Raw genomic sequence first — 26,322 nt, 5'->3', positions numbered from 1 at the left:
TTATCTGATTTTTGTTTTGTTTTCTTTTTTTGGTTATATGGTAAATGGACTGCATTTTACATAGCGCTTTTCAAGTCACTGAAGACCCCCAAAAGAGCATTACAATGTATTCCACACTTACCCATTCACAAAAACTCACACACCGATAGGGATCCGGTCATGCAAGGAGCTTACCTGCTTTTTGAGGGTGTTAGGATTCAGTTTTTTACTCTTTTTTTTTTTTTCCTTTATCTTTTCCTTTTTAATATTTCTGTTCATTTATACATCGTTATCTTTTCCCCCTACTTTTATGATTTCTTATATTTTTCTTCTCTTTTTTTCTTCTCCCCCTCTATTTTCTTTTTTCTTTTTTTTTATCATTAAAGAGGAAAATTGGAAGCTGCAGCTGTAGAACTTTAAGGAACAGTCTAGTAAATAATTTTTATTTAATCAGTTTAAAAAGAAACATCTACTGGTGGTCATCCAGTTTAAATTCATGTGACAAACTATCCTATTTCTCATATTTTTTCTTTTCCCTTTTGCTTCATAAAAATGGAAATTTATGATAGATGGAGGCTGCAACTACATAACTGTAAAGTAGTGAAGAAACAGTTAAATACAATTTTTTTAGAAGAATCCAAAAAATAATCTACAGTTAAAGTACATATGAAAAACTATCTTCGATAATTTTAATGAAACTACACCCGAATGATTGCATTTTATGCATAAAGCAATAAAATGTCAAAAACTATCTCCTAAAACAAAGTCCTTATGATGCTAAATAAAACTCCACTGTCAACATTTGAACAGTTGATATTTTGATATGTTGTTTTTTTCCTGGATATCCGCTTAAATCGTAAACCGAGAAATCTCATATTACCTTTGTGACAATTAATTATGCGGTAAGGACATCCATCAATCCACTGACAACTCACAAGTCATGCAACTCTTCAGTCAACATCGTATTTGGTGTGGCTAAAGCGTGAGAGAGATAAAAGAAAAATCATGGATGAGATTAGAAAGGCACGAGAGCAAAGGAAGCGGTGCAAGGAGAAGGATGGTGAGAGACGAGGGCCAAAAGAGAACGAGAGACTGGTGTGGCTAGCCAAGCAGAAAAGCTGTCAGTCTGTATAAAAGACCTCCTCTGTCAGATTAGTATGAGAGGACTTCTCCAACGCTGCCTCTTTCTCTTAACCCTCGTGTCTCTCACTCTTCTGGTGCACAATTCTCTCACTCCATTTCACTCTTGTAGTAGTTATCCGAATAATTAAGCATGTATAGTTCCCCTTTGGCGTGAGGGAACATGAACGTATTCTAGTTTTGTACGTGAGCTACTCCTGATAGAGAACAGAGTTTTTACATCTAAATTAGTGGGGTTGTTTGTCTTCCGTTGAACCGCGGCTATAGCATTAGTCACAACTCTGGCAGGAAGAACCAAATACAATACAAAGTACAGTGGTACAACTACTTAGCATTTTTGGGGTTCCAGCAGTGACGTTGTATAATGAACCTGATGTAAATCGTATCATTGAAATTAATTGAAATGGGTTTAATCTGTTCCAAGGTCATCAAAAGCAACCAAACCCCATGTAAACAAACTGCAACTGCCCAGTAATGTTCAGTTAATGTTCATAAATGTGCCACATTGTATAAGTAAAACAAGAAAAAAGGCTAAAAATTGCAATTGAATGACCAGCTGAAGTACTGTACAGTAAAAAGCTTTATTATTCAATTGCAGTTAAAACAACAACATCCGAATGAATATGATAAAATGTAAAAAGCCAGTAAAAGTCTTTGCACGCTTTTCCACTCACTGTGCTGGTTCCCTCGCAGCGATTGTTGTTCCTGTCTAGCTCTTAGAATGTTTTCAGCTGGCTTAGATTTGGTGCAGACCGAGGAAATCCGACTGTTTAATTAAAACAAAGCTTGCGATTTCTGCCAAGTGCTCTGAATGTCAAAGTTTAGAAATTGACTGGAGCGCGGGTAAACGGCGCAAGTAACTAAGACTCCCTTCTATAGCCAAATGCCTCGTCATCTAATTAGTGACGAGCATGAAAGGATAAACGAGATTCCCACTGTCCCTACAGATTAAGATCGCAGTCTTGGCACACTCAGCAGGGAAATGTTTGCGATACTACTTTGCGGACTCTGTCCGCAGCTGTCAATCCCAATCAACTAGCGCAGTAGTCAATTTTAATTAAATTGTCATTAACATATACAGACGAGTGCGACATAAATCACAATACATTAATGGCAACAAATAGCGTCGGCTGATTGAATATTTCAGTGTCACAGCAGGTGGCTAATTATTGGATATATATTTCGTATCGGGCTGAAAACTCTGATGTTATATTAGGCCTGCCATAGCATTAACACCATATAAGGGGCATCCAATACGGCAAAATAGGCAACCTTTAACTTTACAATATGTAGTTATAGCAATAATTTAAACGTGAATGTTGTTTTGTGACTATCAACGCAATGATTTTTAATATCTGACTCTCACTGTAATGCTATGTATTCATTCTGATCTTTTATCTTCAGTCATACCCAGTGGGTGCTTTGGGTGATGAAGACTTCAACATTCCACCCATCACTCCACCAACACTGCCAGAGCACATGCTGCCCCCTCATCTGCCCCATGATTCCTCCACCGGACCTTACCCTCCCCTCGATAGCAACAACAGCCCAGCTCCTCACCACCCCTACCAGATGCAGGGCATGAACCTTGCCCCAATGCCCACCGGTCAGGACGGAGCACCTTTACACAACCAAGAAGGGGCTTCATTCAGCCAGGACAGCTCTGCCATGACCAGTACTTTATCTGTGGTGAGTGGGACACATTTTTTTTTCAGTTAAAAAGTTTGTTTCAGCGATTCTGCATATTGTTTTGCATATTTCCAAACAGTGACGTGCGTTTGGGTTCGTGTCTTGTAAGGCACAGTTATGTTTACAAATAAATGAAGCTACAGCTTATTCACCGTTTGATTGGCAGAGCAAGAAAACAATATGTATTAACGTAGGATAAACTGTTCTATTGTCTTACCTTAACTTATAAATGAAATCTATGCGCGGCTCCTATTGGATAAAAAGCATGAATCGAGAGGTAGTCCCGATGAACAAAAACGTCCATGCAACGAAAAAAAAAATACTGGATGGCTTAATTTGCTGTTAGCTTGCTAATACTATCAATAATTCCCTTGTTTGGGGCTACAGTGCAAGTCAAATCTTACCCTTTGTCTCACTATCACCCTCTGACATGAAGCATGAGAATTCTGTGCCTCAATCTACAGCTGCAGACTCTCAGCACAGTAATATGGTACTAATTGTATCAATGATATTCATAATAAATGTAAAAATTCTGACATTTTGAATACAAAAATTAAAAAATAGTCAAAAATGATGGTCTACTAGTGATCCCAAGAGCCAAAAAGAGATCCGCAGGTTCAAGAATGTTCTCCATTTGGACCCCGATGTTGTGGGATGCTCTGCTCCCTGAGATTCAATCTGTAACCTCAGTGGAACTGTTTAAATCTTGGCTTAAAACACACTTCTATTCTCTAGCTTATGAATGACCTCTATTTCCTTTTCATGATATCTGTGTTTTATTTGTTATTGCAACATCCATTGCAGCCTGGCCATCCTGGTAGGTGGATTACCTATTGTGCGGTCCCTTTTCAAGGTTTCTTCATTTTCCATATGTTGTGGTGTTTGAGTTTTCCATGCCCTCATGTAGGTTTTCTATCAGGTAATGGTGTAATCATAGTTTGTAGTTTGCAATAATCTTTGGTCTGTGCAGCCCTTTGAGACTCCTTGTGATAAAGGGCCATGCAAATAAACATGACTTGACTTGAATTAGTTAAATGAGGAAGAACTTACTCACTGAATAATTACAACAATTTAAGATATTTTTAAAAAACAATTTCAACAGCCTCCCCTGACTTGTCCTTCTCGGTTTCAAAATTCCGGTTTAGTTAATGTATCTTTTCAGCTACAGTATTTATACACGGTTGTACTACCATAATTTTGCAATGACTGCTCAGTCCAAAAATAACGCTGAGAGATTTTGCAAAAACATTAGATGCATTGAAAATCCAACCGACGGCACGGCGGTGAGATTGCCTAAACAGAACCATTCGACCACAGGAAAAGGCATTCGATCTCATCCCATTATCACACTATTTTAATTTATGGTACCAGAGACGAATGCTCGATAATGGAAAAAAGAGAAAGTTGTCCTAAAAACTATAAAAAAACGTAAAAAAGGGCAACGATGGAAACAATTCTTTCTTATAGCTGATGATGAATCGGACATTGGAGATGAATTATTTTAATAATGGCCGCACGGATCTAATGTTTGTCACATAGAATGCTTAGTTTGAGCTGAGAAAAAGTAAATTTTAATTTCATACAAATTTTTAATCAAAAAATATACTCGACCCAACATAAAAGAAAATATTTTGAGGGTCCGACCTTGCCATTCCCTCCACATTTCTACTTGGTTTTTAATAACCCGCATTTAAAATTTGACAGCGAAGCGAAAAGATTTTTCACAGTGTGAAATGTGTGAATCAAAACGTTAAGCTGTCACCGGGACTGGAGGTTTTCGTTCAACAGTCATATTTGTTCAGGTGCGGCAAAGGTTTTCTACTACCTTAGCAAAAAGAAAAACTTTTCTTACCTGTCACTATGAAACTTTCCATCGACGCTTGCCGTCTCGGTCTCTATATTTAATGTACCAATAAATGAAGTACCAGTAGGCGATAAGAGCAGAATGATCTCAACCCTCGATATTTCATCGAAATAATATTCACCCTAGACCTCCATATATCAGAAGATCTTCAAAGACTTCAGCAATGTATTAGTAGCTACTCACTTGTTTCTTTTTTATTATTGTGGGTTTTTTTAATTATTGAGCAAGAGAAGCAGCAAAAGAGGGAAGAGCATCTTAGCCCTGCCTGGTTAATCGGTTAATGTTAATATTAAAGGAATATTGCAATCGTCACTGGGAAGTGAGATTGGAGGGTGCCTGGAGAGAAAGCATTAGAATTACTCAACATAAGCAGTGGACCAATGAACACAGAACTAATATTAAATACGCATTTTCCCTAACCTTTTTATATGCAGATTAGTGTTAAATTGTTTACAGTGAATAAGGCGATGCTGAAAAAATCTACAGCCGTAAATGGCAGTGAATGAGTTAATCGCAAAAAGACCCCATGAAAATGTATTTGCTGATAATTGTTATATTTCTAATTGCTTTAATATAATAAGAGACTGGATTATTTTTAATGAGATGCTAACAAAGACAAATACAATATAAAGTCGTTTGGGGAACTGTAAAGTATTATTTGCATTTCCATTTATTTTCAAGAAAAATGTTGCCTGGGGCAATTAACATTTTGTGTCACACATTAACCTGAATTTGAATTTTTTTAAATACATTTTCTCTAGCCCAGGGACGTCAAACATCAGGCCTTCCATGGGTTGTAATCCTGCCAATGAAACAATGCTGAGTCTGCACTAGAGAAAAATGACTTTGCAGTTTAAAATATGTCCACTGGATGTAGCCAAAGCCAGGTGCCACTCACATAGCAACTGGAGCTGTAGTCAATTCTTTCTCTTTTGGTCCCTCTCTTTTTTCTTCAGTCTCTCTCTCTCTCTCTCTCTCTCTCTCTTTCTCTCTTCTCTCTCTCTCTCTCTCTCTCTCTCTCGTTCTATATATCTCTTTTCTTCTTTCCCCCCTTCTTTCTTGCGCTATTTCCTCTATTTTTATCCTCTCCTTTTGTCCCTCTCTTTTGTCTTTCACTCTTTCTCCCCTCACCTCCTTTTTTCTTTCTTTCATTTTCTGTCTCTGTCATTACATTTTGATCCAATAGTGCATTTAATGTGTATTCAGTGCCTCATATTTGTTGGGACACACTTCTATCTAGTGGTCAAATGCAGCATACCTGCATGAACATCGACGTCATTCTTGCAGCGCAGGAACGAATAGTGGACTTACAAATTTTGTAAATGAAAGGTGTATACTATTAAAATTATACATTTATTTTTTAAAACAACACAGTATTGCATTTTTACCTATAATTTAGGGAGTATTTGATATTTAAGAGTTGAAATAAGTGTAATTGCATTTGCATTTATATAGCGTATCATGTATTATGGAGTTAACTAATATGCCTTACAAATACAAAACTAAAGAAAAATAGTCTTAAATAGATAAGTATTTCGAAGTGCTGTTCGGAATTTAAAACATTTATACTCACTGATGCCAGCTTATGGCTTGTGTCACCGTTGCATCCTCTGTAAAGCTTCTTGTTGTGCACGCAAGTATGTGCATGTCTTAGTCGCGCTCAAATAAACTCTTCTTTTACATCATTTTGGGGGTTTTTGGGTTGGCGTTTGGACTGTTGTTAAACGGGACTTTTCTTACTCTTACCATTTTCACACCGCACTGAAAAATATTGCAACGACAAGCAAAAAGTCATCTCCAACCCCCCATACTCCCTTTCCCTTTGATAGAAGTAAGATAAAAGCAGATAAAATGTTATAAAGGTTCTTTGAACTTGGTGGGCATTGCTAACACATACTTAATAGAGAAAATAATTGACCATACTTTCAACTTTTTAAAGGAAGCCTCAAATGATGCACCCCACCTTTAAGTATATGTTGGTATTAACACAAATGTATAACTGCATATTTGAAATAATTTAATCCTGTTTAATTCATCAAACTGCAGTACAGCAGTGAAAACTTACTAATTAATTTGTATTTAAATTTTTAGTATCATTTGAGAAAAACATTGGTTGATTTGAGTCAGTATGTTGACTCTTATCATGATTTAAGTATTGAGTATTGCATACTTTTTAGAAAATGCTCATTTGAGTGTGAATTGAGAAACGTTTTCTGCATTCAATTACATGAATTGTGACATTTTTAGTCCTAGTCCTAGATGGCCATTGAATCCTCTTACGTTTTCCTGGTACTCTATTACTGAAGAATGTACTAAGGATCCTTTGAAAACGATTTAATGTTTTTTATTGTTAGTAGATCAAGCTGACTTATTTAAGTAGCTCGCATGCCGAGAAAGTATGAACACTCCTACTCCGAAGTGAACGTTGGTACAGAAATACTACGAGATTCTTATTTATTAGATTTCTTTGGAATACATTTGACCTTGTTTACTACTATTGAAAAGTGATTAAAATAAGAAATTGCCCATGAACTCATCGTTACATGAACGGTTTGCCATGGTTTCTTCTTCCCATATATTGAAACGCTTCTTTTACTTTGCAGCACTGCTGCCATTGAATGTAAGCTAATTTGCTCAAGAGCTTTTCAGTTCACAGCACAATTATCCTTGAAGATTATAAAACTAAAAAAAAACGAGCAACTGGAATTTCAATATGAACTGAACAGCCTTAGTTCACTTAGAAGCACACACACCTGCGTTTTTTTATATATACAAAGACTTGAATTTCTACCCTGCTTTCTCCACCCCGATTAAGCAGAGCCTGGCCTAGTTGCTAGGCAACCATAAATCATGGACTGGCAGTAAATGTATAGTAGCATGGGGATTTAAAAGAACCAAATGAAAGACCGAAAAATAGAGGGACTTCAAACATTCATAGAAAAAAAGTTTTAGGGAAATTGAATAACACATCTGCATAGCTTTGACAGATTGATGGCTCTGCAAGAAATTAAAAGATGATCTTAATTCCTAGAGTTTGAGATTAAGTTGAGTTTATTTTGCAGTTGAAATGAAGAGTTGCCAGAAATGAAAAAAGACTAAAATTACATCTGTGCTGTTAGGCAGAGGGAAGTAAAACTACTGGACTACTAGGTTTGATGTGTCGTAAAATTAATGAGTTGTAACGCATTTGAAAAAAAGCTGGCTATAAAGTAAGAGTGGACAAGACAATAAACAACAGTCAGCATAAATTATAGAAATAGAACAGTTATTTGGTTAAAGGTGTTTTATGAGAAATTCTACATTTGGTCAATCTGTGTTTCCTTACTTATTATTAGCCGCAAAATGTGTTATAAGCGCACCTATAGGATTTTGGAATTAACCTAAATCTGTTTTTGTGTCAGAATTAAATTCACATAATAATACACTTAAAATTTCCATGACAATACAAATGAATCAAGAGAAGGTGATTCAAATAAGCAAACACAATTCTGATGTTCTCAATTCGGGGAATCCCAAAGCTATGAGTATTTTTAGATTTTCACTCTGGTCACCGAGATTTCCAATCGAGCAAGGACCAAGTAATTTTCCTGGGAGAAGGAAAACAAACTGGCCAAAACTCATCTAGATCAGGTTTATCGTCTTTTGTGAATCACACAACCGAAACGGAGAAAATGAGAGATGTGATTTTCCAATTTCAAGCAATGTTTTGCTAACGCAAATGGCTGTGATTATAGCAGGTTTTGACTGCCATCTACGCTAGCGTGCGTGTTCTGCCCGCAGCAATGATGAAAGACATGCGGTTTTTGCTATGTCTTTTTTTTACAGTACATTATTGAAACATTGAATAACATCATTGTTCGCTGATTGTTTTATCTTACTTAATTTGATAATTAGTTAAATGATCAATTATTTACTGAAATGTATTGCCATTATTATTATTACTACAATTCATTTCCTACTGAAAATTTGATTTAAATGTCAAATTGTCCTTTTGTTTATTTCTAACTCACTTTTTAAGAGAGGCTACAAAAAAATAACAACAGTATTTAATTCTGAAAAGGGATTGTTAATGCTAGCAAATGAGTAGTCATCAATCATCACATTTTACCATGTAACAGTAATAGTAAAGCCAGAATTTTATGCAGGGTTGGTTAAGGCATCAAATCAGAGAGACAGCATAGAGGCTAATTCCATAACTACGTTGTTGCGAAAATGAATGCTTCATGCACATAAAAGAGCAATTACACACCATTTCTCTTCTGGTTTTCTGAGCTCTGCTAGCTGCAGGAAAGGCACACAAAGGTGCCCTATAGTGTCCTGTAAGTTTTGCTTATATGCATGCTATGAAATTACCGTATTTTCCGCACTATAAGGCGCACCTAAAAGCCTATATTTTTTTCAAAAGCTGACCATGCGCCTTATAATACAGTGCGCCTTATTTATGGATCAATTTTAAAATTGCAAAGTTTTCCAACTAACTTGCAGCCGCCGACTAGATTTTCCCCCGAACGCCTAGTAGTACGCGGTGTATGCTGGGATTCATTTACCGGCGTTTCATTGGCTAACCAATGTGTCAATCATCATTTGAATCGATCACTATTGGCTAAAGTCATTCGGAGGTCAAGGGGCGGATCCTTTTTATCATTTAATAATAATAATAATAATTTCCTTTGTATTGCCATTCTTTGTAACAATGTACACAGAACGAAATGTCGATACACCTGACCCGTTGTAGCGAGCCGATACAGGCTGGCATTGGCTTAAACGGCAAAACAAAGCCTGCAATTGGCCGAAAAAGATGTGTCAATCATCAGTTGAATCGATCACTGTTGGCTAAAGTTATTCGGAGGTCAAGGGGCGGATCCTTTTTATCATTTACAGGCTGGCATTGGCTAAAACGGCGAAACAAAGCCTGCAATTGGCCGAAAAAGATGAATGTCTATAGCACGTGGCTGACGGCATAGAGAAAGCATTTTTTTCTATACTGTATTTGTAGATATTTTATTCTCATGGATTTACTACCCTCACGGATATAAGAGGACATTGGCTGCACATTATTATGAACACAACCACTTCGGTGAGCTACTCCGGGTTTTATATTGTCCCTGTATCTTGTTTCAGACTGAACTCGATGTTTCTGTGATAAGCGGTGCAGATAATGGATGGAATGGAGTGTCTATTTTTAAATTAAACTCAATTTCAAGTGTTTATTGTCATTTTTTTGGTTTGAACAATTTTATTGACACTATTAACAGCAAATAAACAATGTGAGGTTTGAACAATTTTTCTCGACAATCTTAACAGCATTTAAGCATATTCACAATTTCGTTATATCTGACAATATGACGTTTTAACAATTTTATCGACACTTTTAACAGCAATTAAATATGCACAGTAAAGTTGCGAGCGAAAAAGAAAATAGATTCTAAGGGATGGTTGGCATTTCTTAAATCCCAAGACTTTAACCTTCAGAATGATGGAATGATGCATTTGAGTGACATCGTACGGACACCGCATCCGCACGTGTTCTCGACACTTATTTGTGTCTTTGCAAGCTTTGGGAATGTTAAGGGGGTAATAAGTTGGACTGAACTATCTGACTGTTTTGTCGACGTTCCCATTGTAGCGCCTTATAATCCGGTGCGTCTTATGTATGTCAAAAATAGGACCAAAAACTATTTTTTCGGAGTGCGCCTTATAGTGCGGAAAATACGGTACTCTTCAGCAGCACTGATTTTCAAAAAAGGCTCTTAACAACAACAAAAAGCATGGGATTTGATAAAACAACGGATGTACAATAGACAAGTAAAGGTGCAGGAATGTTTGCATATTTCTACAAAATAAACTTAAGGTATTATTCCATCATTTTCCTGTCAGAATACCCAAATTCAAACCCTTCTGGCTTTCTATCTTACGTGAATTCACTGGTTTCTGCATGTGATCTGCTCTTTGCGTGGCTTTTTGTATTGATGTAAAAGTGTTCAATTCACGCTAAATCAGGGGTCTCAAACCAAGCCGAGAGCTTATTTTTTTATATTAATTAGCGCAAAGGGCACTCAGTTGGATATGCATCTCTAAAATAACAACTTGTGTTATAACTATGTTGTATGTTATTACCAGGTTATATGAAGTAGACTCATTAGCTATTTTCAGAACAGGTTTCCGGGCACCTGAGCTCTCCCTGGTGCCAGTGGCCACGTTGGACTTCCATGCGCTAAATGAATAGACGCATTGACAGCACAAGCAAACAATGACTGCCATCTAGTGGTGAATGGTGTCATTACAACTCAAAACGGTTGAAGTGAAGTCAAGTATGTTTTTGGAAAAAGTAATTTCTGAGCAAATCCACATTGGATGTTTTCCAGTCTAAATTGGACATACAAAATAATCATGACCTCCATTGTGTCTAGACTGTTCTGACAAGAACTACTGTGGTGTTGTGATTTACTAGTCGATCAGTATTTTGAAGGCGAATAACACACTTTATGGCATTTACAGTAGTCTTATTTTTGCCTCTTTGCCATGCTTATAATAAACTCAGAATTTATTTTGTTCATATAATCTTATTATCTTGTTACTGTATATCTTTATGGTCAAGTGTTTTTAGTGATCAGGAGTATGTGTTGTATAGCTTTTGGGGGTTCATTTGGATGCTTCTGGGGGGATGGAAACAAACCTTTTAGTTTTAAACTATTTCCTATCAAGAAAATTTACTTGTTTCACAAGCAATTCAAGGTAGGAGCACCATCCTGGAACAAATGAAGCTCGAATATTTTGCTTCCGTTTTGGCTCTCGATTGCCTACTTGTTAGAGGCCCACTTCTTGACGTTTTTCTCAATACCACATCTGAATTCAGGGACTGCAGTTTCTAATCGAGTTCTGGTAATGTGTTTCCCAGCACGGCGCAGCACACCAGACCGCATCCGCTTAGAGGTGATGCTTACTTACTGAAATCAAACTGTGAACACATCAATCTGAATATACGAAACATGAGGGGTCAAAGATTCTACTGGACGTTCGCTTTATGTGGAAATGAGTAAACGATGGAGACATAAAATCACTCAACTATGTGTAACAGCTATGGTATTAGGCGGAGGGAAGACAAGCTACTGGACTAGTCTAGGTGTGATGAGTGGTAAGATTAATGGAGGAAATATCCATCCATCCATTATCTGCCTTGCTTACCCTCAGTAGAGTCGCGGGGGTGCTGGAGCCCTTCCCAGCCATCCTCGGGCAGTGGGCAGCGGACACCCTGAACTGGTTGCCAGCCAGTCGCAGGGCACACAGAGACAGACAACTCACTCGCTCATTCACACCTAGGGACAATTTGAACCGGCCAATTAACCTGACATGCGTGTTTTGGGAATGTGGGAAGAAACAGGAGTGCTCTGAGGAAACCCACGCAAGCACAGGGAGAACATGCAAACTCCACACAGGAAGGTTCGATCTCATGACCCCTGTGCCGCACACGCACCAACCACTGTGCTGCCTTGCTGCCCATGGAGAAAACACCATAGTCAAAAGTTATGAGCAATACTCGGCAATTTGATGAACAATGGACTGACGGGACAAAAGACAACATTTACCATAAATTATAGTAGAAGAACACTCTTATCTGGTTTATGGTATTAGATGAGAAATTTTAAATTTGGTTGATGTTGGTTTATTAACTTAGTCTTTCTTTTAATTTCAATTTAATACCTACTCTAATGGGCAGCACAGCGGCGCAGTGGTTAGCGCGTGTGCGGCACAGTTCTAAGGTCTTGTGAACCTCCTGTGTGGGTTCAAATCCAGCTACTGGACGTCCTGTGTGGAGTTTGTGTGTTCTCCCCGTGGTTATGTGGGTTTCCTCCGGGCACTCCGGTTTCCTCCCAAATTCCAAAGACATGCATTTCAGGTGGATTGGCCGGTCCAAATTGTCCCTAGGTGTGACTACTCTAGTTTTGAATGCTAAACCTATTATTATTCACAAAATGTACTTTTATGCGCAACGATAGGATTTTACAATCAACACAAATCTGTTTATGTCATAATTTAAAGTAACACAATAATACACTTCAAATTTCAATGACAATTCAAATGAATGGGTAGAGGGTTCGTCAAATAAGCAAATAAAACACTGTCTGATGTTTTCCCAAATCCAGGGTTATGTGTTCAGCAGTCTGCAGTCAAAACCAAAGGAATAATCCAATTCCTACCGCGACCTTGATGTAGAGCTCGATGATGAATCAGATCCTTGTTGGATTCCTGGTCCGGTTATTTCGCCACCTGGAAGACCAAAATTTCCAAATGTCTAAAGCAAGGGTAAAAAAAATGGCTTTTGAAACAGGCGAGCAGTAGAAATATAGTTGATCTTTTTCTTTTTAGAATAAACTTTGTTAATGTCAAGCCGTCTGCGGCTAGATGTCAGGGAAAATGAATGGGATGACTACACGTAGCACGAGCTAGTTACAATAACTTAAACGTAATTCAAGTAAAGGTACACAGAAAATAAGCAAGTCAGGTAACATTATAAAAATATAATTAACAAAGACATCAAGCATCAAATAAAATCTAAATGTTATAATCTGCTACCATGAGTAATGTTTTCTTAGTGCATCACAGCAACAAACTCACCAAAACTCATTTTGATCAGGTTTTTCGTCCTTTGTGAATCAAAATTATTTGATGGTTTTTATTGTTAGTAGATCAAGCTGACCCTTTTAAGTAGCTCGCATGCTTAGAAAGTATGAACACTCCTACTCCGGAGTTCACGTTTGTACAGAAATACTACGAGATTTTTATTTATTAGATTTCTTTGGAATACAAAACGGAAAGGTTTGTTTAAAAAGGAGAGGTTTGCTTTTTTAAACAATGTTTTGCTCACGATTGCTATGGTTATCAATGCTCTTGCAGCGAGCAATGAAGACAGACGTGTTGACGGCACTTGCTTTAATGTCTGCGATGTCTTATTTAAACAATTTCTGGTCGCTTATTAAAATGTATTTTTGTTCGATAAGCTAGTTGTATGATCAAATATGTACTGCAATGTGTTTTCTATCAGATTTCAATATTGTATTCAAATGTTGAATTATCGTTTTATGTATTTTTTTCGAACTTGCTTTTTGACAGGGGTTACATATGTCACACTAATTTAACCAGAGTGGTAATCACCAAGTTTAAGTTCCTCGAATGGTGACTGATTATTCTCACAGCTAGCTTTCAATAAAAGCTTTCCTTTGTGTAAGTGGTGAAAATGGTCTGTTCTGTATAAATACATGCAGACATTTTTCCCTTTGTTGTCAAGATTTATTATTAGATACGCAATCTCTGGGGAGACGGTTGGTTTGAAAGACAGCACTGCACAGTAAAACATTACCGTCTTGACACCGGTGAAGCAGTAAAAACGTATTAACCCATGTAAATAGCATTCAAGCCAATTATAAAACACGGCCTTTGACTGAATAGAGAGTAATTATTGCTTCTTCTCCAGGGGATAATAAACCTATATTGATGGACCAGCCAATAAGTATGAACTGATGAAATAAATGAGTCCACACAGATTTCTCACTTGCCTGTTGTTATGGGGACATTAGATCTATAGCCCGTGGGCCGGATCTGGCCCGTTGGGTGATTTAATCAGGCCCACCATAAATTTTGTATGTAGTATTTCAAATATGTCATTTCTCTCAAAAGTTATGATTTGTTTTAAACCAAACACTCTCTCCTGCTGCTAGATAGCAGTGTTGAGTTTATATAGCCTGGTGATTTGGTTCAAGCGTAAAACTCCATTGACCCATATGTTTAAACGAAACTGTTAACACATTCAAAGCCAAACATTAAAAAAAAGTGTTTGTGAATAGATGTGTGCTGTGTTTAGAAAATATCACTTATCATCTGTAATCATAATATATAGGGTATATGATTAATCCAGGCTGAATGCTAATTCCATATACTGAAAAACAGTCCTAAAAAATTGCAGTTGAAACTTTTACTGATTTGACCCCACTCAGAACAGAGAATCTGGATCCGGCCACCAGAGCCAAACTGAGTCTGGCATCGCTGCATTAGATCAGTTTTTGTTTGATAGGTGAGAATGTGAGTCATTGAGTATTTGATGTGGCTTTACCCATAGATTGTCAGATTTTTAATACAATATGTACAATTAGTACATTTATTTTTAAATGATATAATGTGAAAAGTTTTTCTTAGTCCAAATCAATGTTAGGAAACCTTCTTGAATTTTTTGGATTATTACGGACAGGTGTGTGGAGATTGGGCTCAGGTGTGTCTTGCTCCACATGAGTTTGGCGCCCTCTGGGGGAGGTGGCATGGCAAATCCTGACACAATCTAAAAAAAAAAAAAACTACGGTAACCCATACCTTGTCGCTTTAAATTTGCGGTCACAGTGATTCAAGAGCTACTTGATTTTGGTAAATAATTTAGCTGTAATTATGTATTTTACTAAATTGTTTTTCTTGAAAAATGCAAAAAAAAATCAGCTTAAAATTGGCAGCACTTATCTCCCAGTGGAACAAAACAAGTATTTACCATGTTATACCATTTGTAAGGAAACTAAGAAAATATTTAGAATCAGCAAAATCGCGTCCAAGATTTCTACTTTACTTGATTTAGAATTTTTGCATCGCAGACTTATAAGGAGATTGTGTGCTGTATAGCCTATCCTAGTGGTGAGAAAAAACCCTAATAAAATAGCTCGTATGTGTACATATATATATATATATATATATATATATATATATAATATATAATATATACTGGACTGTCTCAGAAAATTAGAATATTGTGATAAACTTCTTTATTTTCTGTAATGCAATTAAAAAAACAAAAATGTCATACATTCTGGATTCATTACACATCAACTGAACTATTTCAAGCCTTTTATTATTTTAATATTGCTGAATTTGGCTTTCAGCTTAAGAAAACTCAAAAATCCTATCTCAAAATATTAGAATATCATGAAAAAGTATACAAGTAGGCTATTCAACTAATCACCTGAATCATCTAATTAACTCGAAACACCTTGCGAGGGTTTCCTGAGCCTTAAAAACACTCAGCTTGGTTCAGTAAACTAAATCACTGCTGATCTGACTGCTGTCCAGAGGACCATCATTGATACCCTCCATCAGGAGGGTAAGACACAAAAAGAAATTTCTCAAAGAGCAGGCTGTTCACAGAGTGCAGTTTCAAAGCATATCCACAAAAAGTCTGTTGGAAGGGAAAAATGTGGCCGGAAACGCTGCACAACCAAGAGAGATGACCCCAGCCTTAACAAAATTGTGAAGAAGAGCCGCTTCCAGAATTTGAGGGAGCTTCAAAGACAGTGGTCTGAAGCTGGAGTCCAGGTATCAAAAGCCACAGTTCACAGACGTGTCCGGGAAATGGGCTACAATAGCCGTATTCCCATGGTCAAGCCACTTCTGAACTCAAGACAACGGAAGAAGCGTCTGACTTGGGCTATGGAGAAGAAGCACTGGACAGTTGCAGAGTGGTCCAAAGTCCTCTTTTCAGACGAAAGCAAGTTTTGCATTTCATTTGGAAGTCAAGGCGCCAGAGTCTGGAGAAAGGCTGGAGAGGAGCAAAATCCAAGTTGCTTGAAATCCAGTGTGAAGTTCCCACAGTCAGCAATGGTTTGGGGAGCCATGTCAGCTGCTGGTGTTGGTCCACTGTGTTTCTTCATGTCCAGAGTAAATGCAACTGTGTACCAAGAGATTTTAGAGCACTACATGCTTCCATCTGCTGAAAAGCTCTATGGAGATGAGGATTTCATTTTCCAGCATGATCTGGCACCTGCCCACAGTGCCAAAACCACCAGTAACTGGTGCACTGACCATGGCATCACTGTCCTTGATTGGCCTGCTAATTCCTCTGACCTGAACCCCATCGAGAATTTGTGGGGTATAGTTAAGAAGAAGATGAAAGACACCAGACCTACAAATGCAAATGAGCTGAAGGCCGCTATCGAAGCGTCCTGGGCATCAATAACACCTCAGCAATGCCACTGGCTGATTGCCTCCATGCCACGCCGGATTGATGCAGTAATCCGTGCAAAAGGATTCCCAACCAAGTACTGAGTGCATCAATGGACATTTTAAAATGTTTGATTTAGTTTTGCTGTTATAAAATTATTTTTTTTACTTGGTCTGAGGAAGTATTCTAATATTTTGAGATAGGATTTTTGAGTTTTTTTTCAGCTGTAAGCCAAAATCAGCAATATTCAAATAATAAAAGGCTTGAAATAGTTCAGTTGATGTGTAATGAATACAGAATGTATGACATTTTTGTTTTTTTAATTGCATTACAGAAAATAAAGAACTTTATCACAATATTCTAATTTTCTGAGACAGTCCACTATATCTCATCTCATCTCATCTCATTAGCTGCACCACTTATCTTCAGTAGGGTCGCGCGGGTGCTGGAGCCCATCCCAGCAATCATCGGGCAGTGGGTAGGGGACACCCTCAACTGGTTGCTAGCCAATCGCAGGGCACACAGGGACAGACAACTCGCTCGCTCATTTACACCTAGGGACAATTTGGACCGGCCAATCCACCTGAAATGCACGTCTTTGTAATGTGGGAGACACACGCTAACCACTGCCCCGCCGTGCTGCCCATATACATATATATATATATATATATATATATATATATATATATATAATATTACAGATAACTGTGCATTTCTAAACACATATTTTACATATCATGAGCTTCACTAAGATGGAGATGACATAATTCTCAGTCTTCTTGTGGTACTGTTTGGTCACTTTGAGTCTGTTTGTATTTTCCCTTTTGCTTTGTAGCACTCATTTTCAGGTGCACTACGCAATGCAGTGATTTCTTGGTCAAATATTGCAGTGTCTCTTAAAACATTTAACAATAAAACTTTAAAAACATGTTTTCTGTTATACCTCATGACCAGATAAGTAGTGTTTAAAGAGAAAATAAATTAGTGCTGCCACCTACTGATATGTATGAATGTTACAGTTACTGGTAAAAGGTAACAATGCAAAGATAAAATTGTACAAGGTCTTACAGCACACTAGTTAAAAAAATACTGGTCATATCAGCAATAAATCCTGCTAAAAGATCCAAAGGAAGTTATCTCAGCTTTAAATCTTTCCTTTAATGTTTCAGTCGTTATGTATCTGAAGTCTTTAATGGCACGTTTAAATATCTCTGCACAAGGACAAGCAGCGCAGCTGTGCATTTTTCTATCATGCACCGATTCTCCGTTCTAATTAAGCCTGTCATCTCCGTTAGCTAATTCCGACCACCCTAAACTGTGGATTTTCCCTTTTAGATGTACCTCATCAATGTAGGCAATTTTGGTCCGAATATACTTTTGGAGTCGCTGGTGCTAAATGATTTCAAGAAAAGATTCCAAATGCATTTTTTTCCCCTCTGGAATAGCGATTGCAATGACATTTTTGACAATGCTTTTTCTTTTCTTTTTTTAAACCGAAAAAACAGTTTATTTCAATAGAGCGTATGCCTTTATTCGAGTGGCTAATTTTAATTGTTTTCTCATTGTCTCGTTAGCATTCACTATGACAAGATAGCTCTGCCACACAGGAGATTACAACAAATTATCAAAAGTAAATCTGTCATTTTAAGAAACTAACCCAACTTAAGTCAAAAGTAAAAATGTATTAGATCTAAGTCACCATTTAACATTTGCAATCTCATCTTACTGATGCGAGCTGTACTAGAGCATTGTAGGGTCTGCGGGCCGCATGCGGCCCAGTAGGCGATACGGGTTCAACTCCTGTTGCTTCCAATGCTGAGCTAATTAGGTCAGCGATATTTGATCAATCATTGCTCAATTATCGCAAAATATTTTAGTTTAATTCTCGCTGAATAAATACACTAAAACCAAAAACAAAGTAGTTTTTTTTTCCGAGCGACCCGGTACCAAACAATCCACGGCCCAGTAACGGTCCGCGGCTCCGTGTTTGGTGGCCACTGGTATATAAAATCACTACTAAAAAGTCAAACATTTCAATTTTCCTTAATTAACCACCTCTATGACCGATTATTTTTACGCAGATGCAGCAGATGGTAAACTCTGATTCCCGGTTTACTAGCAGCCAGCAGCCCATTGATGCGGCGCTCGGACCCAAAAATCAAGCAAGCGTAAATCGAGCTGGTCAGTTATCCACCATCAACCCGACCCAGCTGGGACTCGGAGGAAACTCTACCAGCCACAATTCTCCATCTCCCCCTGGAAGTAAATCGGCAACACCGTCTCCGTCCAGCTCAGCGCATGAGGACGACAACGATGATGCATTCAGGGTAAAGAAACACACAGTAAATTGCATCAATGCTCTATTTTTATATTCAGTTTTGTGCTATAATATTAAGCAGCAAAAAAAGCAACAACCTAAAAATCAGTTGAAAGATTGAATTATTTAGTGATGGCCCTGTGGAAGAAGCTATTGCCGATCGGATTGGCTAATTTAAAGTTCGATCAAAGACAAAGGATTTTTAGACTTGTTCCTGAAGTAAATATCTACGGGTTGAAACCAACCCGAACACCATAAATATTATTTGAGTTAATAATATTAAAATGAAAAAATACATGAAATATTCAGCAGATGTGTTGTGTTTAACAGTCAGAGAAGAAAATAACCTTTTTTATGTTTAACTCTCTGCGATTGACTGGCAACCAGTTCAGGGTGTCTCCTGCCCACTGCCCGGAGATGGCTGGGATGGGCTCCAGCCCCCCCGCGACCCTAATAAGGATAAGCCGTACAGCTAATGAGATGAGATGAGATGTTTAACTCTTTTCAAGTTCATTTCAACATTTTTCAAAATGGAAGTTATGGAGTTTACTGCTAGAAAAGGCCCATATAATATATATTTTATATATATATATCTCCATTGATATTGAAGCCGAACAAAGTAACCAAAGGAAGAGAAACAATTGGATGCTGTATTATTGTATTATACAGCTGATTTAAGACATAGGTTGCCACCGACCCGCTAACATGGGCATGTGACAGGAAAACTAACACACAAGAAGGGTTAAATCTCATGTGTGCTTGTGCATGCCTATGAGCGCCGCGTGAGATTTGAAGCATGGAGACAATATACATTTCATTTTTCTTTTTGGGGTGACTCATACTAAAAACAAATGTGTTATTGCCAAGATTCTGAGGGAATGAAACAATTACGGTTTTGTGGAATCCTATTTAACAGCCTTTTCTCCATTCTCTTAGGGTATTATGGAAAATTGCCACACTAATATTGACTAAAGGCATAGTAGAAAATTACTTGTTTTAATCATTTCCGTATGTTATAAAGGTGGCAGTGTATTTTGAGGTCGGCATAGGGTGTGAGACATATAGTAGCAAACCAGAGTTATTTCCTCAGACTTTAAGGGTCATTATGTTTTTAATCATCATTACTATTATCATATTTACACATTTTCAAAACCTTTCATTGAAGAATGTCAAAATGCAAGATTAAGGAATTGCGATGACATCATGGTGAAGGGTAGTTTATGTAGATTAAAAAATGCAGTATTGCGATCAAAGGATTAGCTAGCCTACCTAACATAATGCTATGCATTACGCAGTGTGGAATCCATGCTGTGTGTGAGCTATGGTTGCTGTAATTAATTATACAGTGCCAGTTTTGTTTATGCACAGATGAAAGCCATGCATGAAAAATTTATTTTAAAACTGCTCAATTGAAATGAAATGAAATTATCTGCATTTATATAGCGCTTTTCAAGTCAAGACTTCCCAAAGCACATTTCCCATTTGCCAGGGATTCAATGACTTCAATGGGGCAGTGTGTGAGTGCTTCATATTGGTTAAGGGGGCAATTCTGATTGAAAAAAAAACAAGTGTTAAAAAAAGAGACGGGTGTTTCGTATCCTTCATAAATGCATATGAATGATTCTTACTAAAGGTACTGCGGGTTGTTAATTTATCCCAATTTTCTTGCTAACTGCAGGACTTTTAAGGATTCAACACAAATAACTTTTAAGGAAAATGTCCCTGTTTATTGGGGTTGTTTTCTAAAATATGAGCCAAATTTGTAGATAATTTATAAGACATTTTGGGGGTCCTGTTAAAAATAATATGATTGAATGAATGAAGGTTGGTGACCCCTTATTTATATAAAGACATCGCCTAATCACGACCGGACGATCGTTCGTAAGTTGAATTTGTTCGTAAGTTGCTCTATAAAGATAAATAAAGTTGAGTTTAACTTACTTTTGGGAGATGCGCTGCAAGAGTTCCTCCTCCGAGGTAAAAAGTGGCCGAAAAAAACTGTTCCGACCATTTTCTCAACCGCATCTAGTTTTCTTTTTCCACTTTAATTTCAAAAGGAACTGTTCGCCTCTTCTTTGCACTTTACACCAACCGTATTGAATGGATGCATGAGATATTAAACAATAAAAATGTCAAAGTTCTTAGCGTGCTGGAGATACTGTCTAGAATATTACACACGAACTAAGAAGAGGAAGCGGGGTGGATGCTGGGTGACCTCTCACAGCTCCACCACACGCGGGTTGCGGCGAAAAAAGAAGCACTACAGTTCTGTCCTATACTCTGAAAAAGCTCACAATACAAAATCTAACTTAAAGCAATGTCCGGATATATTTCGACATCCCAAAACAAATGTTCGTATCTACCGTTTTTCGTAAGTCGAATGGTCGTAAGTAGAGGAGTGTCTGTAATGAGGAATCTAATCAACCAATTAACCAAAAGCGATTGAGAAAACAGAAAAGAGTGCAAGCGAGCACACAACGGCAGTGATTTTTTTAAATGAGATGACTTGAAGTTATTTTGATTTACTTTGCATTCATACACAGAATATTTTAAAATATTATTTTATTGTTACAAGTTTGAGACGATGGCGAGAGTAATTAGACCCTGGTGGCCCACCACTTTATATAGTATGCTGACACCTACCCACCCCTGTGATAGCATTTGTCGTGTGTTGTCTGCTGCAGAACAAATGCATGAAAAAAAGCCGCGAAGTAATGAAACCCACTACAAGTAATCTGTGATACCGAAAGGGATTAACGTATATCATGTACTGGACTGTGTCACATCAGAGTAATATTTCTTTTGTTTGTATTTTCCCCTCTTATTATTGCAGGGCAATGGAGGTGAGAAACGGCCAGCAACATTTGAAATATCCAAGAAACCCAAGACGCCAAAAAAGAAAAAGCGAAAGGATCCCAATGAGCCGGTAAAGCCGGTGTCTGCCTATGCCTTGTTTTTCCGGGACACACAAGCCAACATAAAGGCCCAGAACCCTAACGCCACCTTTGGGGAAGTCTCCAAGATTGTGGCCTCCATGTGGGATGGCTTGGGAGAAGAACAGAAACAGGTAAACTAAGATTTAAACATTAAAACATTATATGAAATATTCAGGTAAAAATTTTCTTACATTTTTTGCACTTTTGTTTATTTAAGCAAACATTACAGTTTGGTGAGGCACAGTCAAATTTACAAATCTTATTCATCATCTGATTGGCAAAGCAAGAAAGAAATATATTAACTATGGTATAGAAAAAAAATGTTATTGTCTTACCTTTACTTATAAATTAAGTTTATGCACTGGTCCTTTTGAATAAGAGCATCAATAGCCAAAAATGAGGGAAACGTCCATGCAACACAGCTTGGCTTGCTGTAGCTTGCTTACACTCTTACTAATTTTATTGTTTTGGCCTGAGGAGTGCTCCAAGTCATAATTCTTGGTCTCACTATCACCATCTGTCATGAGGCAAGAGAATTGCTTGCCTTAGTCTGCATCTACAGAGATACATACTGCTCCTTTTGAATAAAAGCGTCAATAGATATTTAATCCTTTATTGTCTAAAAAAAAATCCCCCCAAAAAACTGATGGCTTAATTTGCTTTCTATTACTATCACTTATTCTATTGTTTGGGCCTGAGGTGTGCGCCAAATCAGAATCCTTGTTCTCACTATCGCCCTCTGTCATAAGCCAAAATATTTGCGTGCCTCAGTCTTAGACTACAAATGCTCAGCACAGTATTATCTTAAATACTTACATATCATATTTTCGACGGACATTGTGCCTCAAGATTTATTTAATTAAAAAAAACTGCCTCGGCTTAAAAGAGGTTGGGGAACACTGTACATGTAAACTTTAACTGATATTTGTGTCATTGTGCGGCGTTTGTTCATTTCTATGCATCGAGTGATTTGAGTGGAAGCGGTGTCAAAATGAAATGTTGTGTTTGTGTCTGAAGGGTTATAAGAAGAAAACAGAGACAGCAAAGAAAGAGTATCTGAAACAATTGGCTGCCTACAGGGCCAGCCTGGTCTCGCAGGTATATCACGCACACACATTGCGATGCCCTACAGACATGACAATGAACCCATTGTCTCCTTGCTTCTTCAGAGTTACAATGATCCGTCTGAGATGAAGCCCCCCCACTCTTCTTCATCTTCTCCCTCCCCCGCTTCGATGTTTGCATCCAAGGCGTCTATGTACGCAGGCCAGCACCCTTCTTCCGGCTCTCTCGCCCACCCTCACCCAGGCCTTTACATGCCTTACCCTCACCCTTCCAACCTCAGCCACCACCCGTCCAACCCTGGCCTCGGACACCCTCACCTGCCCCCGCATCACGCTCAGCTCCACCCCCAGCTCCACGCCTTGACCTCCAGAGGGACGGTTCCACGGTCCAGTTTGCCCCACCAGGGCGCTCTGTCCCTCGGCGGCGTGGTGCAAGCTTCCACGCCTCCTCACCAAGTCAGCCCCCCGCTCCACGCCCAGGCTCACCTTGGGGGGCTGCACAGTCCGCATCAACAGCACCAGCAGCTTGGCCATCATTCGTTGGGAATGCAGCACTCTGCAGCTATAACGCAGGTTAGCATTGACTATCACCTGAGCTTTAATAATTCTCATGCTTTATACCAGTGGTCAGCAACCGGGCCGTGGGTCATTTGATACAGGGCCCCACAGAAAAACATGAAACTTGCCTTATTTTTGCTAATACCATATTTAATTGTGAATACACACGTTGCCTTTAAAGATTCTAGCTAAAACTTTTTAATGCCTTAGATCAACTTCAAGTAATGTTTTTTTTTTAGTTGGTCTGTGCGGGCTGAAGACCCTGCTCCACTGTGTATTATTTAAATCTTAACTAGCAGTCACAAGAGTTTTTCTGGTTGAGTGACTTTTGATGTCAAAAACTAAGAACCAATACAGGATATAGATGGATTAAGGTTACTTCGCTCATTTAGTATGAAATAATTGTAACACACCCCATTTCTATAAACCAGTTTCTCAATGTTTTCTGAGCCAAGGCATAATTTTTTAATTTAATAAAAATCTCGTGGAATAGTGTTCATCAAGAATATTCAAAAATCACTTCAGGGCACATGATCATGTTGCCTGAATTGATGTAAAAGGTTTTTTTTCATCATTTGTGGTCATTTTGGCTCAGGAGATAGTACACATTATTCTTTTTGTCCAATCATTTTTGACTTTACTGTATTTTAACCAAGATTGACCTTTTTTCCAGAAAAGTAACAAAAATCATTCTTATCAGAACAAACACTACTTGCCAGTGGGACAAAACATTCCTTCTAACATTTTCCCCTTTCTTTTTGTAAAATAAGAACATATTTTAACTCTGCAAAATGATGAACACGATTTGATTTATTATTTTTGCTGTGCAATCTTAAACAGCTTCATCAACCAAAATAAGTTAATAAATATATTCCCTGTATCATCATATGAGCAAATAATTAGTGTATAAAAAGGAAAAGAAGGTTTTCTACTGCCTCTTACTAATATGGGTAAATATCACCTTTACTTGGCTGATCACAGGAAGAAAGCAGACCAGGGGTGGCGACACAAGTTTGAGAGCCGAAATTTTTAATTGTTAGAGTCAAAGAGCCACACCACGCACTGACCGGCATTAGACGTAACCTACAGTTATGTGTCTGGAGCAGCATAAAAACAACAAATATGCCAAATTAATTTCAAAATATGATTCATTATTTGTTATCAACTCTGTTTTAAGAGGGGGAAAAAACAAGACATAAAATGAGGCAAAGAGCCACAGTATATAGAAAATATGATGAGGCAAAGGGACGCATTCTTATTGGCCAAGAGCCGCACGTGTTCGCCACCCCTTCACTAGATGATGGTATTCTTTATTTTTTTTCTAAAGGGATTGCTATAAAATAATTGTCCACGATCATCTTTGATCAGAAAAAGGATTTGTGTAACGAATTAATAAAATTATTCATGTATTTATTTATTTACAATAGATGTAGGATTTATATTTTACCAGCTCGTCTGTTAGAAACGGCATTGCTGGTTTAAGATCAGGTAATTGTGCAATTGTGTAATTGTAATCTTGTGCAGTCCTTTGAGACATTTTTGTGATTAAGGGCTACATAAATAAATTTGACTTGACTCGACATTGCAGTCAGCATGACGTGAATAGGAGAATAAACTGACGCACACGGACACACACAGATGCACATTGGGAATCGGACGAGAGACTGAGATAGAAGAAATGAGCAGTACCTCTATTTACTTGTGGACTCCTGCACCGAATAGAAATCCCACTTAATAAATCTGATCTGAGTCTGATAATGTTTATTATTCTGCTCACTCGGCTGAAAAGATTTTTGTTCCTTCCTTCAAATGTCACAAATCGTGTTAACCATTAACTGAACATTGCAGGATTCTGAATATACCTGTTACCTGGCAGATATTTTTTATGTTTCGTTATGAAAAAAAAAACCCCGAATTGGTCATGACAGTTATTTTTAAATACAAGCCCTCATAGGTTTTTACATGCTACAAGGCACTGGGCAAGACACTGAATCCCTAAAGCCCCCGATAATTAGGTTGGCTGATGCTGCTATCAGTGTTTGAGTTTGTGAAGCACATTGTAAAGCGCTTTGGGAGGTATTCAGTGACTTGAAAAGCGCTATAGAGATGCAGACCATTTAATGTGCTTCACACTTACCCATTCACACACACTCTCTGATAGCTTACATGTTTTTGCAAAATATATATGTCATAGGTACATTCCAATTATTTCCAAGACAATGCATTTTAAATCTGTCTCGTCTTTGAATAACTGAGCTCTGACGTCATGTGGAGCACATGGAGAATGCCTAAACGTTGTGTCCAGATGTGTGCAGGTATGGTACAACAAATGGCGAGCAGCCAAAATGGGGCAAACTGGCAAAAAATAACACAAAAAGGAGGGATGCTGGCTGACCAAAAACATGCAGTAAACAGCCAGGATAACCGTGAGCAACAAACTCAGCCAGGAGAAAAATCAATAAGCACGGCAGGCTGGCCAGCTAGCCCACTGGTAATGGGCCTAACCTTGTTTTGTCCTCATCAACAAAATAGACGGGAAAAACGGTGTTCAGTTCAGTGACTTTACTGGGTGCTTAAACAAATGTTTACATATACACAGTATATACTTTATACTCTTTGATTGCCATTAACACCATAAACATAAAGTACTTGCAATTAACTGCGATTAATCGCCAAAGTGTAGGCTTGCGTGTGCGTGTACATTTAAATAAATACATATTTCTCCCTCTCCACTGAAAGCTTAGGTGTGAAATGCACTACTCACCACTGATATATATATATATATATATACATATGTGTGTGGA

General features: G+C 37.9%; 1 protein-coding gene across 1 annotated transcript in view; it reads left to right on the top strand.

Annotated features, from left to right (window-relative positions):
• The window catches only part of tox (thymocyte selection-associated high mobility group box), a 90,112-nt gene that overhangs the window by 53,707 nt on the left and 10,083 nt on the right, over positions 1-26,322 (top strand). Inside the window, exons 4-8 of the mRNA XM_088343242.1 lie at positions 2,524-2,808; positions 18,725-18,970; positions 21,794-22,027; positions 22,914-22,994; positions 23,066-23,533. Coding sequence (XP_088199368.1) covers positions 2,524-2,808; positions 18,725-18,970; positions 21,794-22,027; positions 22,914-22,994; positions 23,066-23,533 — 1,314 coding nt within the window. The remainder of the gene's footprint in view (positions 1-2,523; positions 2,809-18,724; positions 18,971-21,793; positions 22,028-22,913; positions 22,995-23,065; positions 23,534-26,322) is intronic.

Source organism: Urocampus carinirostris, chromosome 1 (genome assembly GCF_059441175.1).
Source record: "Urocampus carinirostris isolate Australia breed hairy pipefish chromosome 1, RoL_Ucar_1.0, whole genome shotgun sequence".
NCBI classification, from domain to species: domain Eukaryota; kingdom Metazoa; phylum Chordata; class Actinopteri; order Syngnathiformes; family Syngnathidae; genus Urocampus; species Urocampus carinirostris.
Note: the sequence above shows the minus strand (reverse complement) of the source record. Positions and strands in the feature narration are given on the sequence as shown.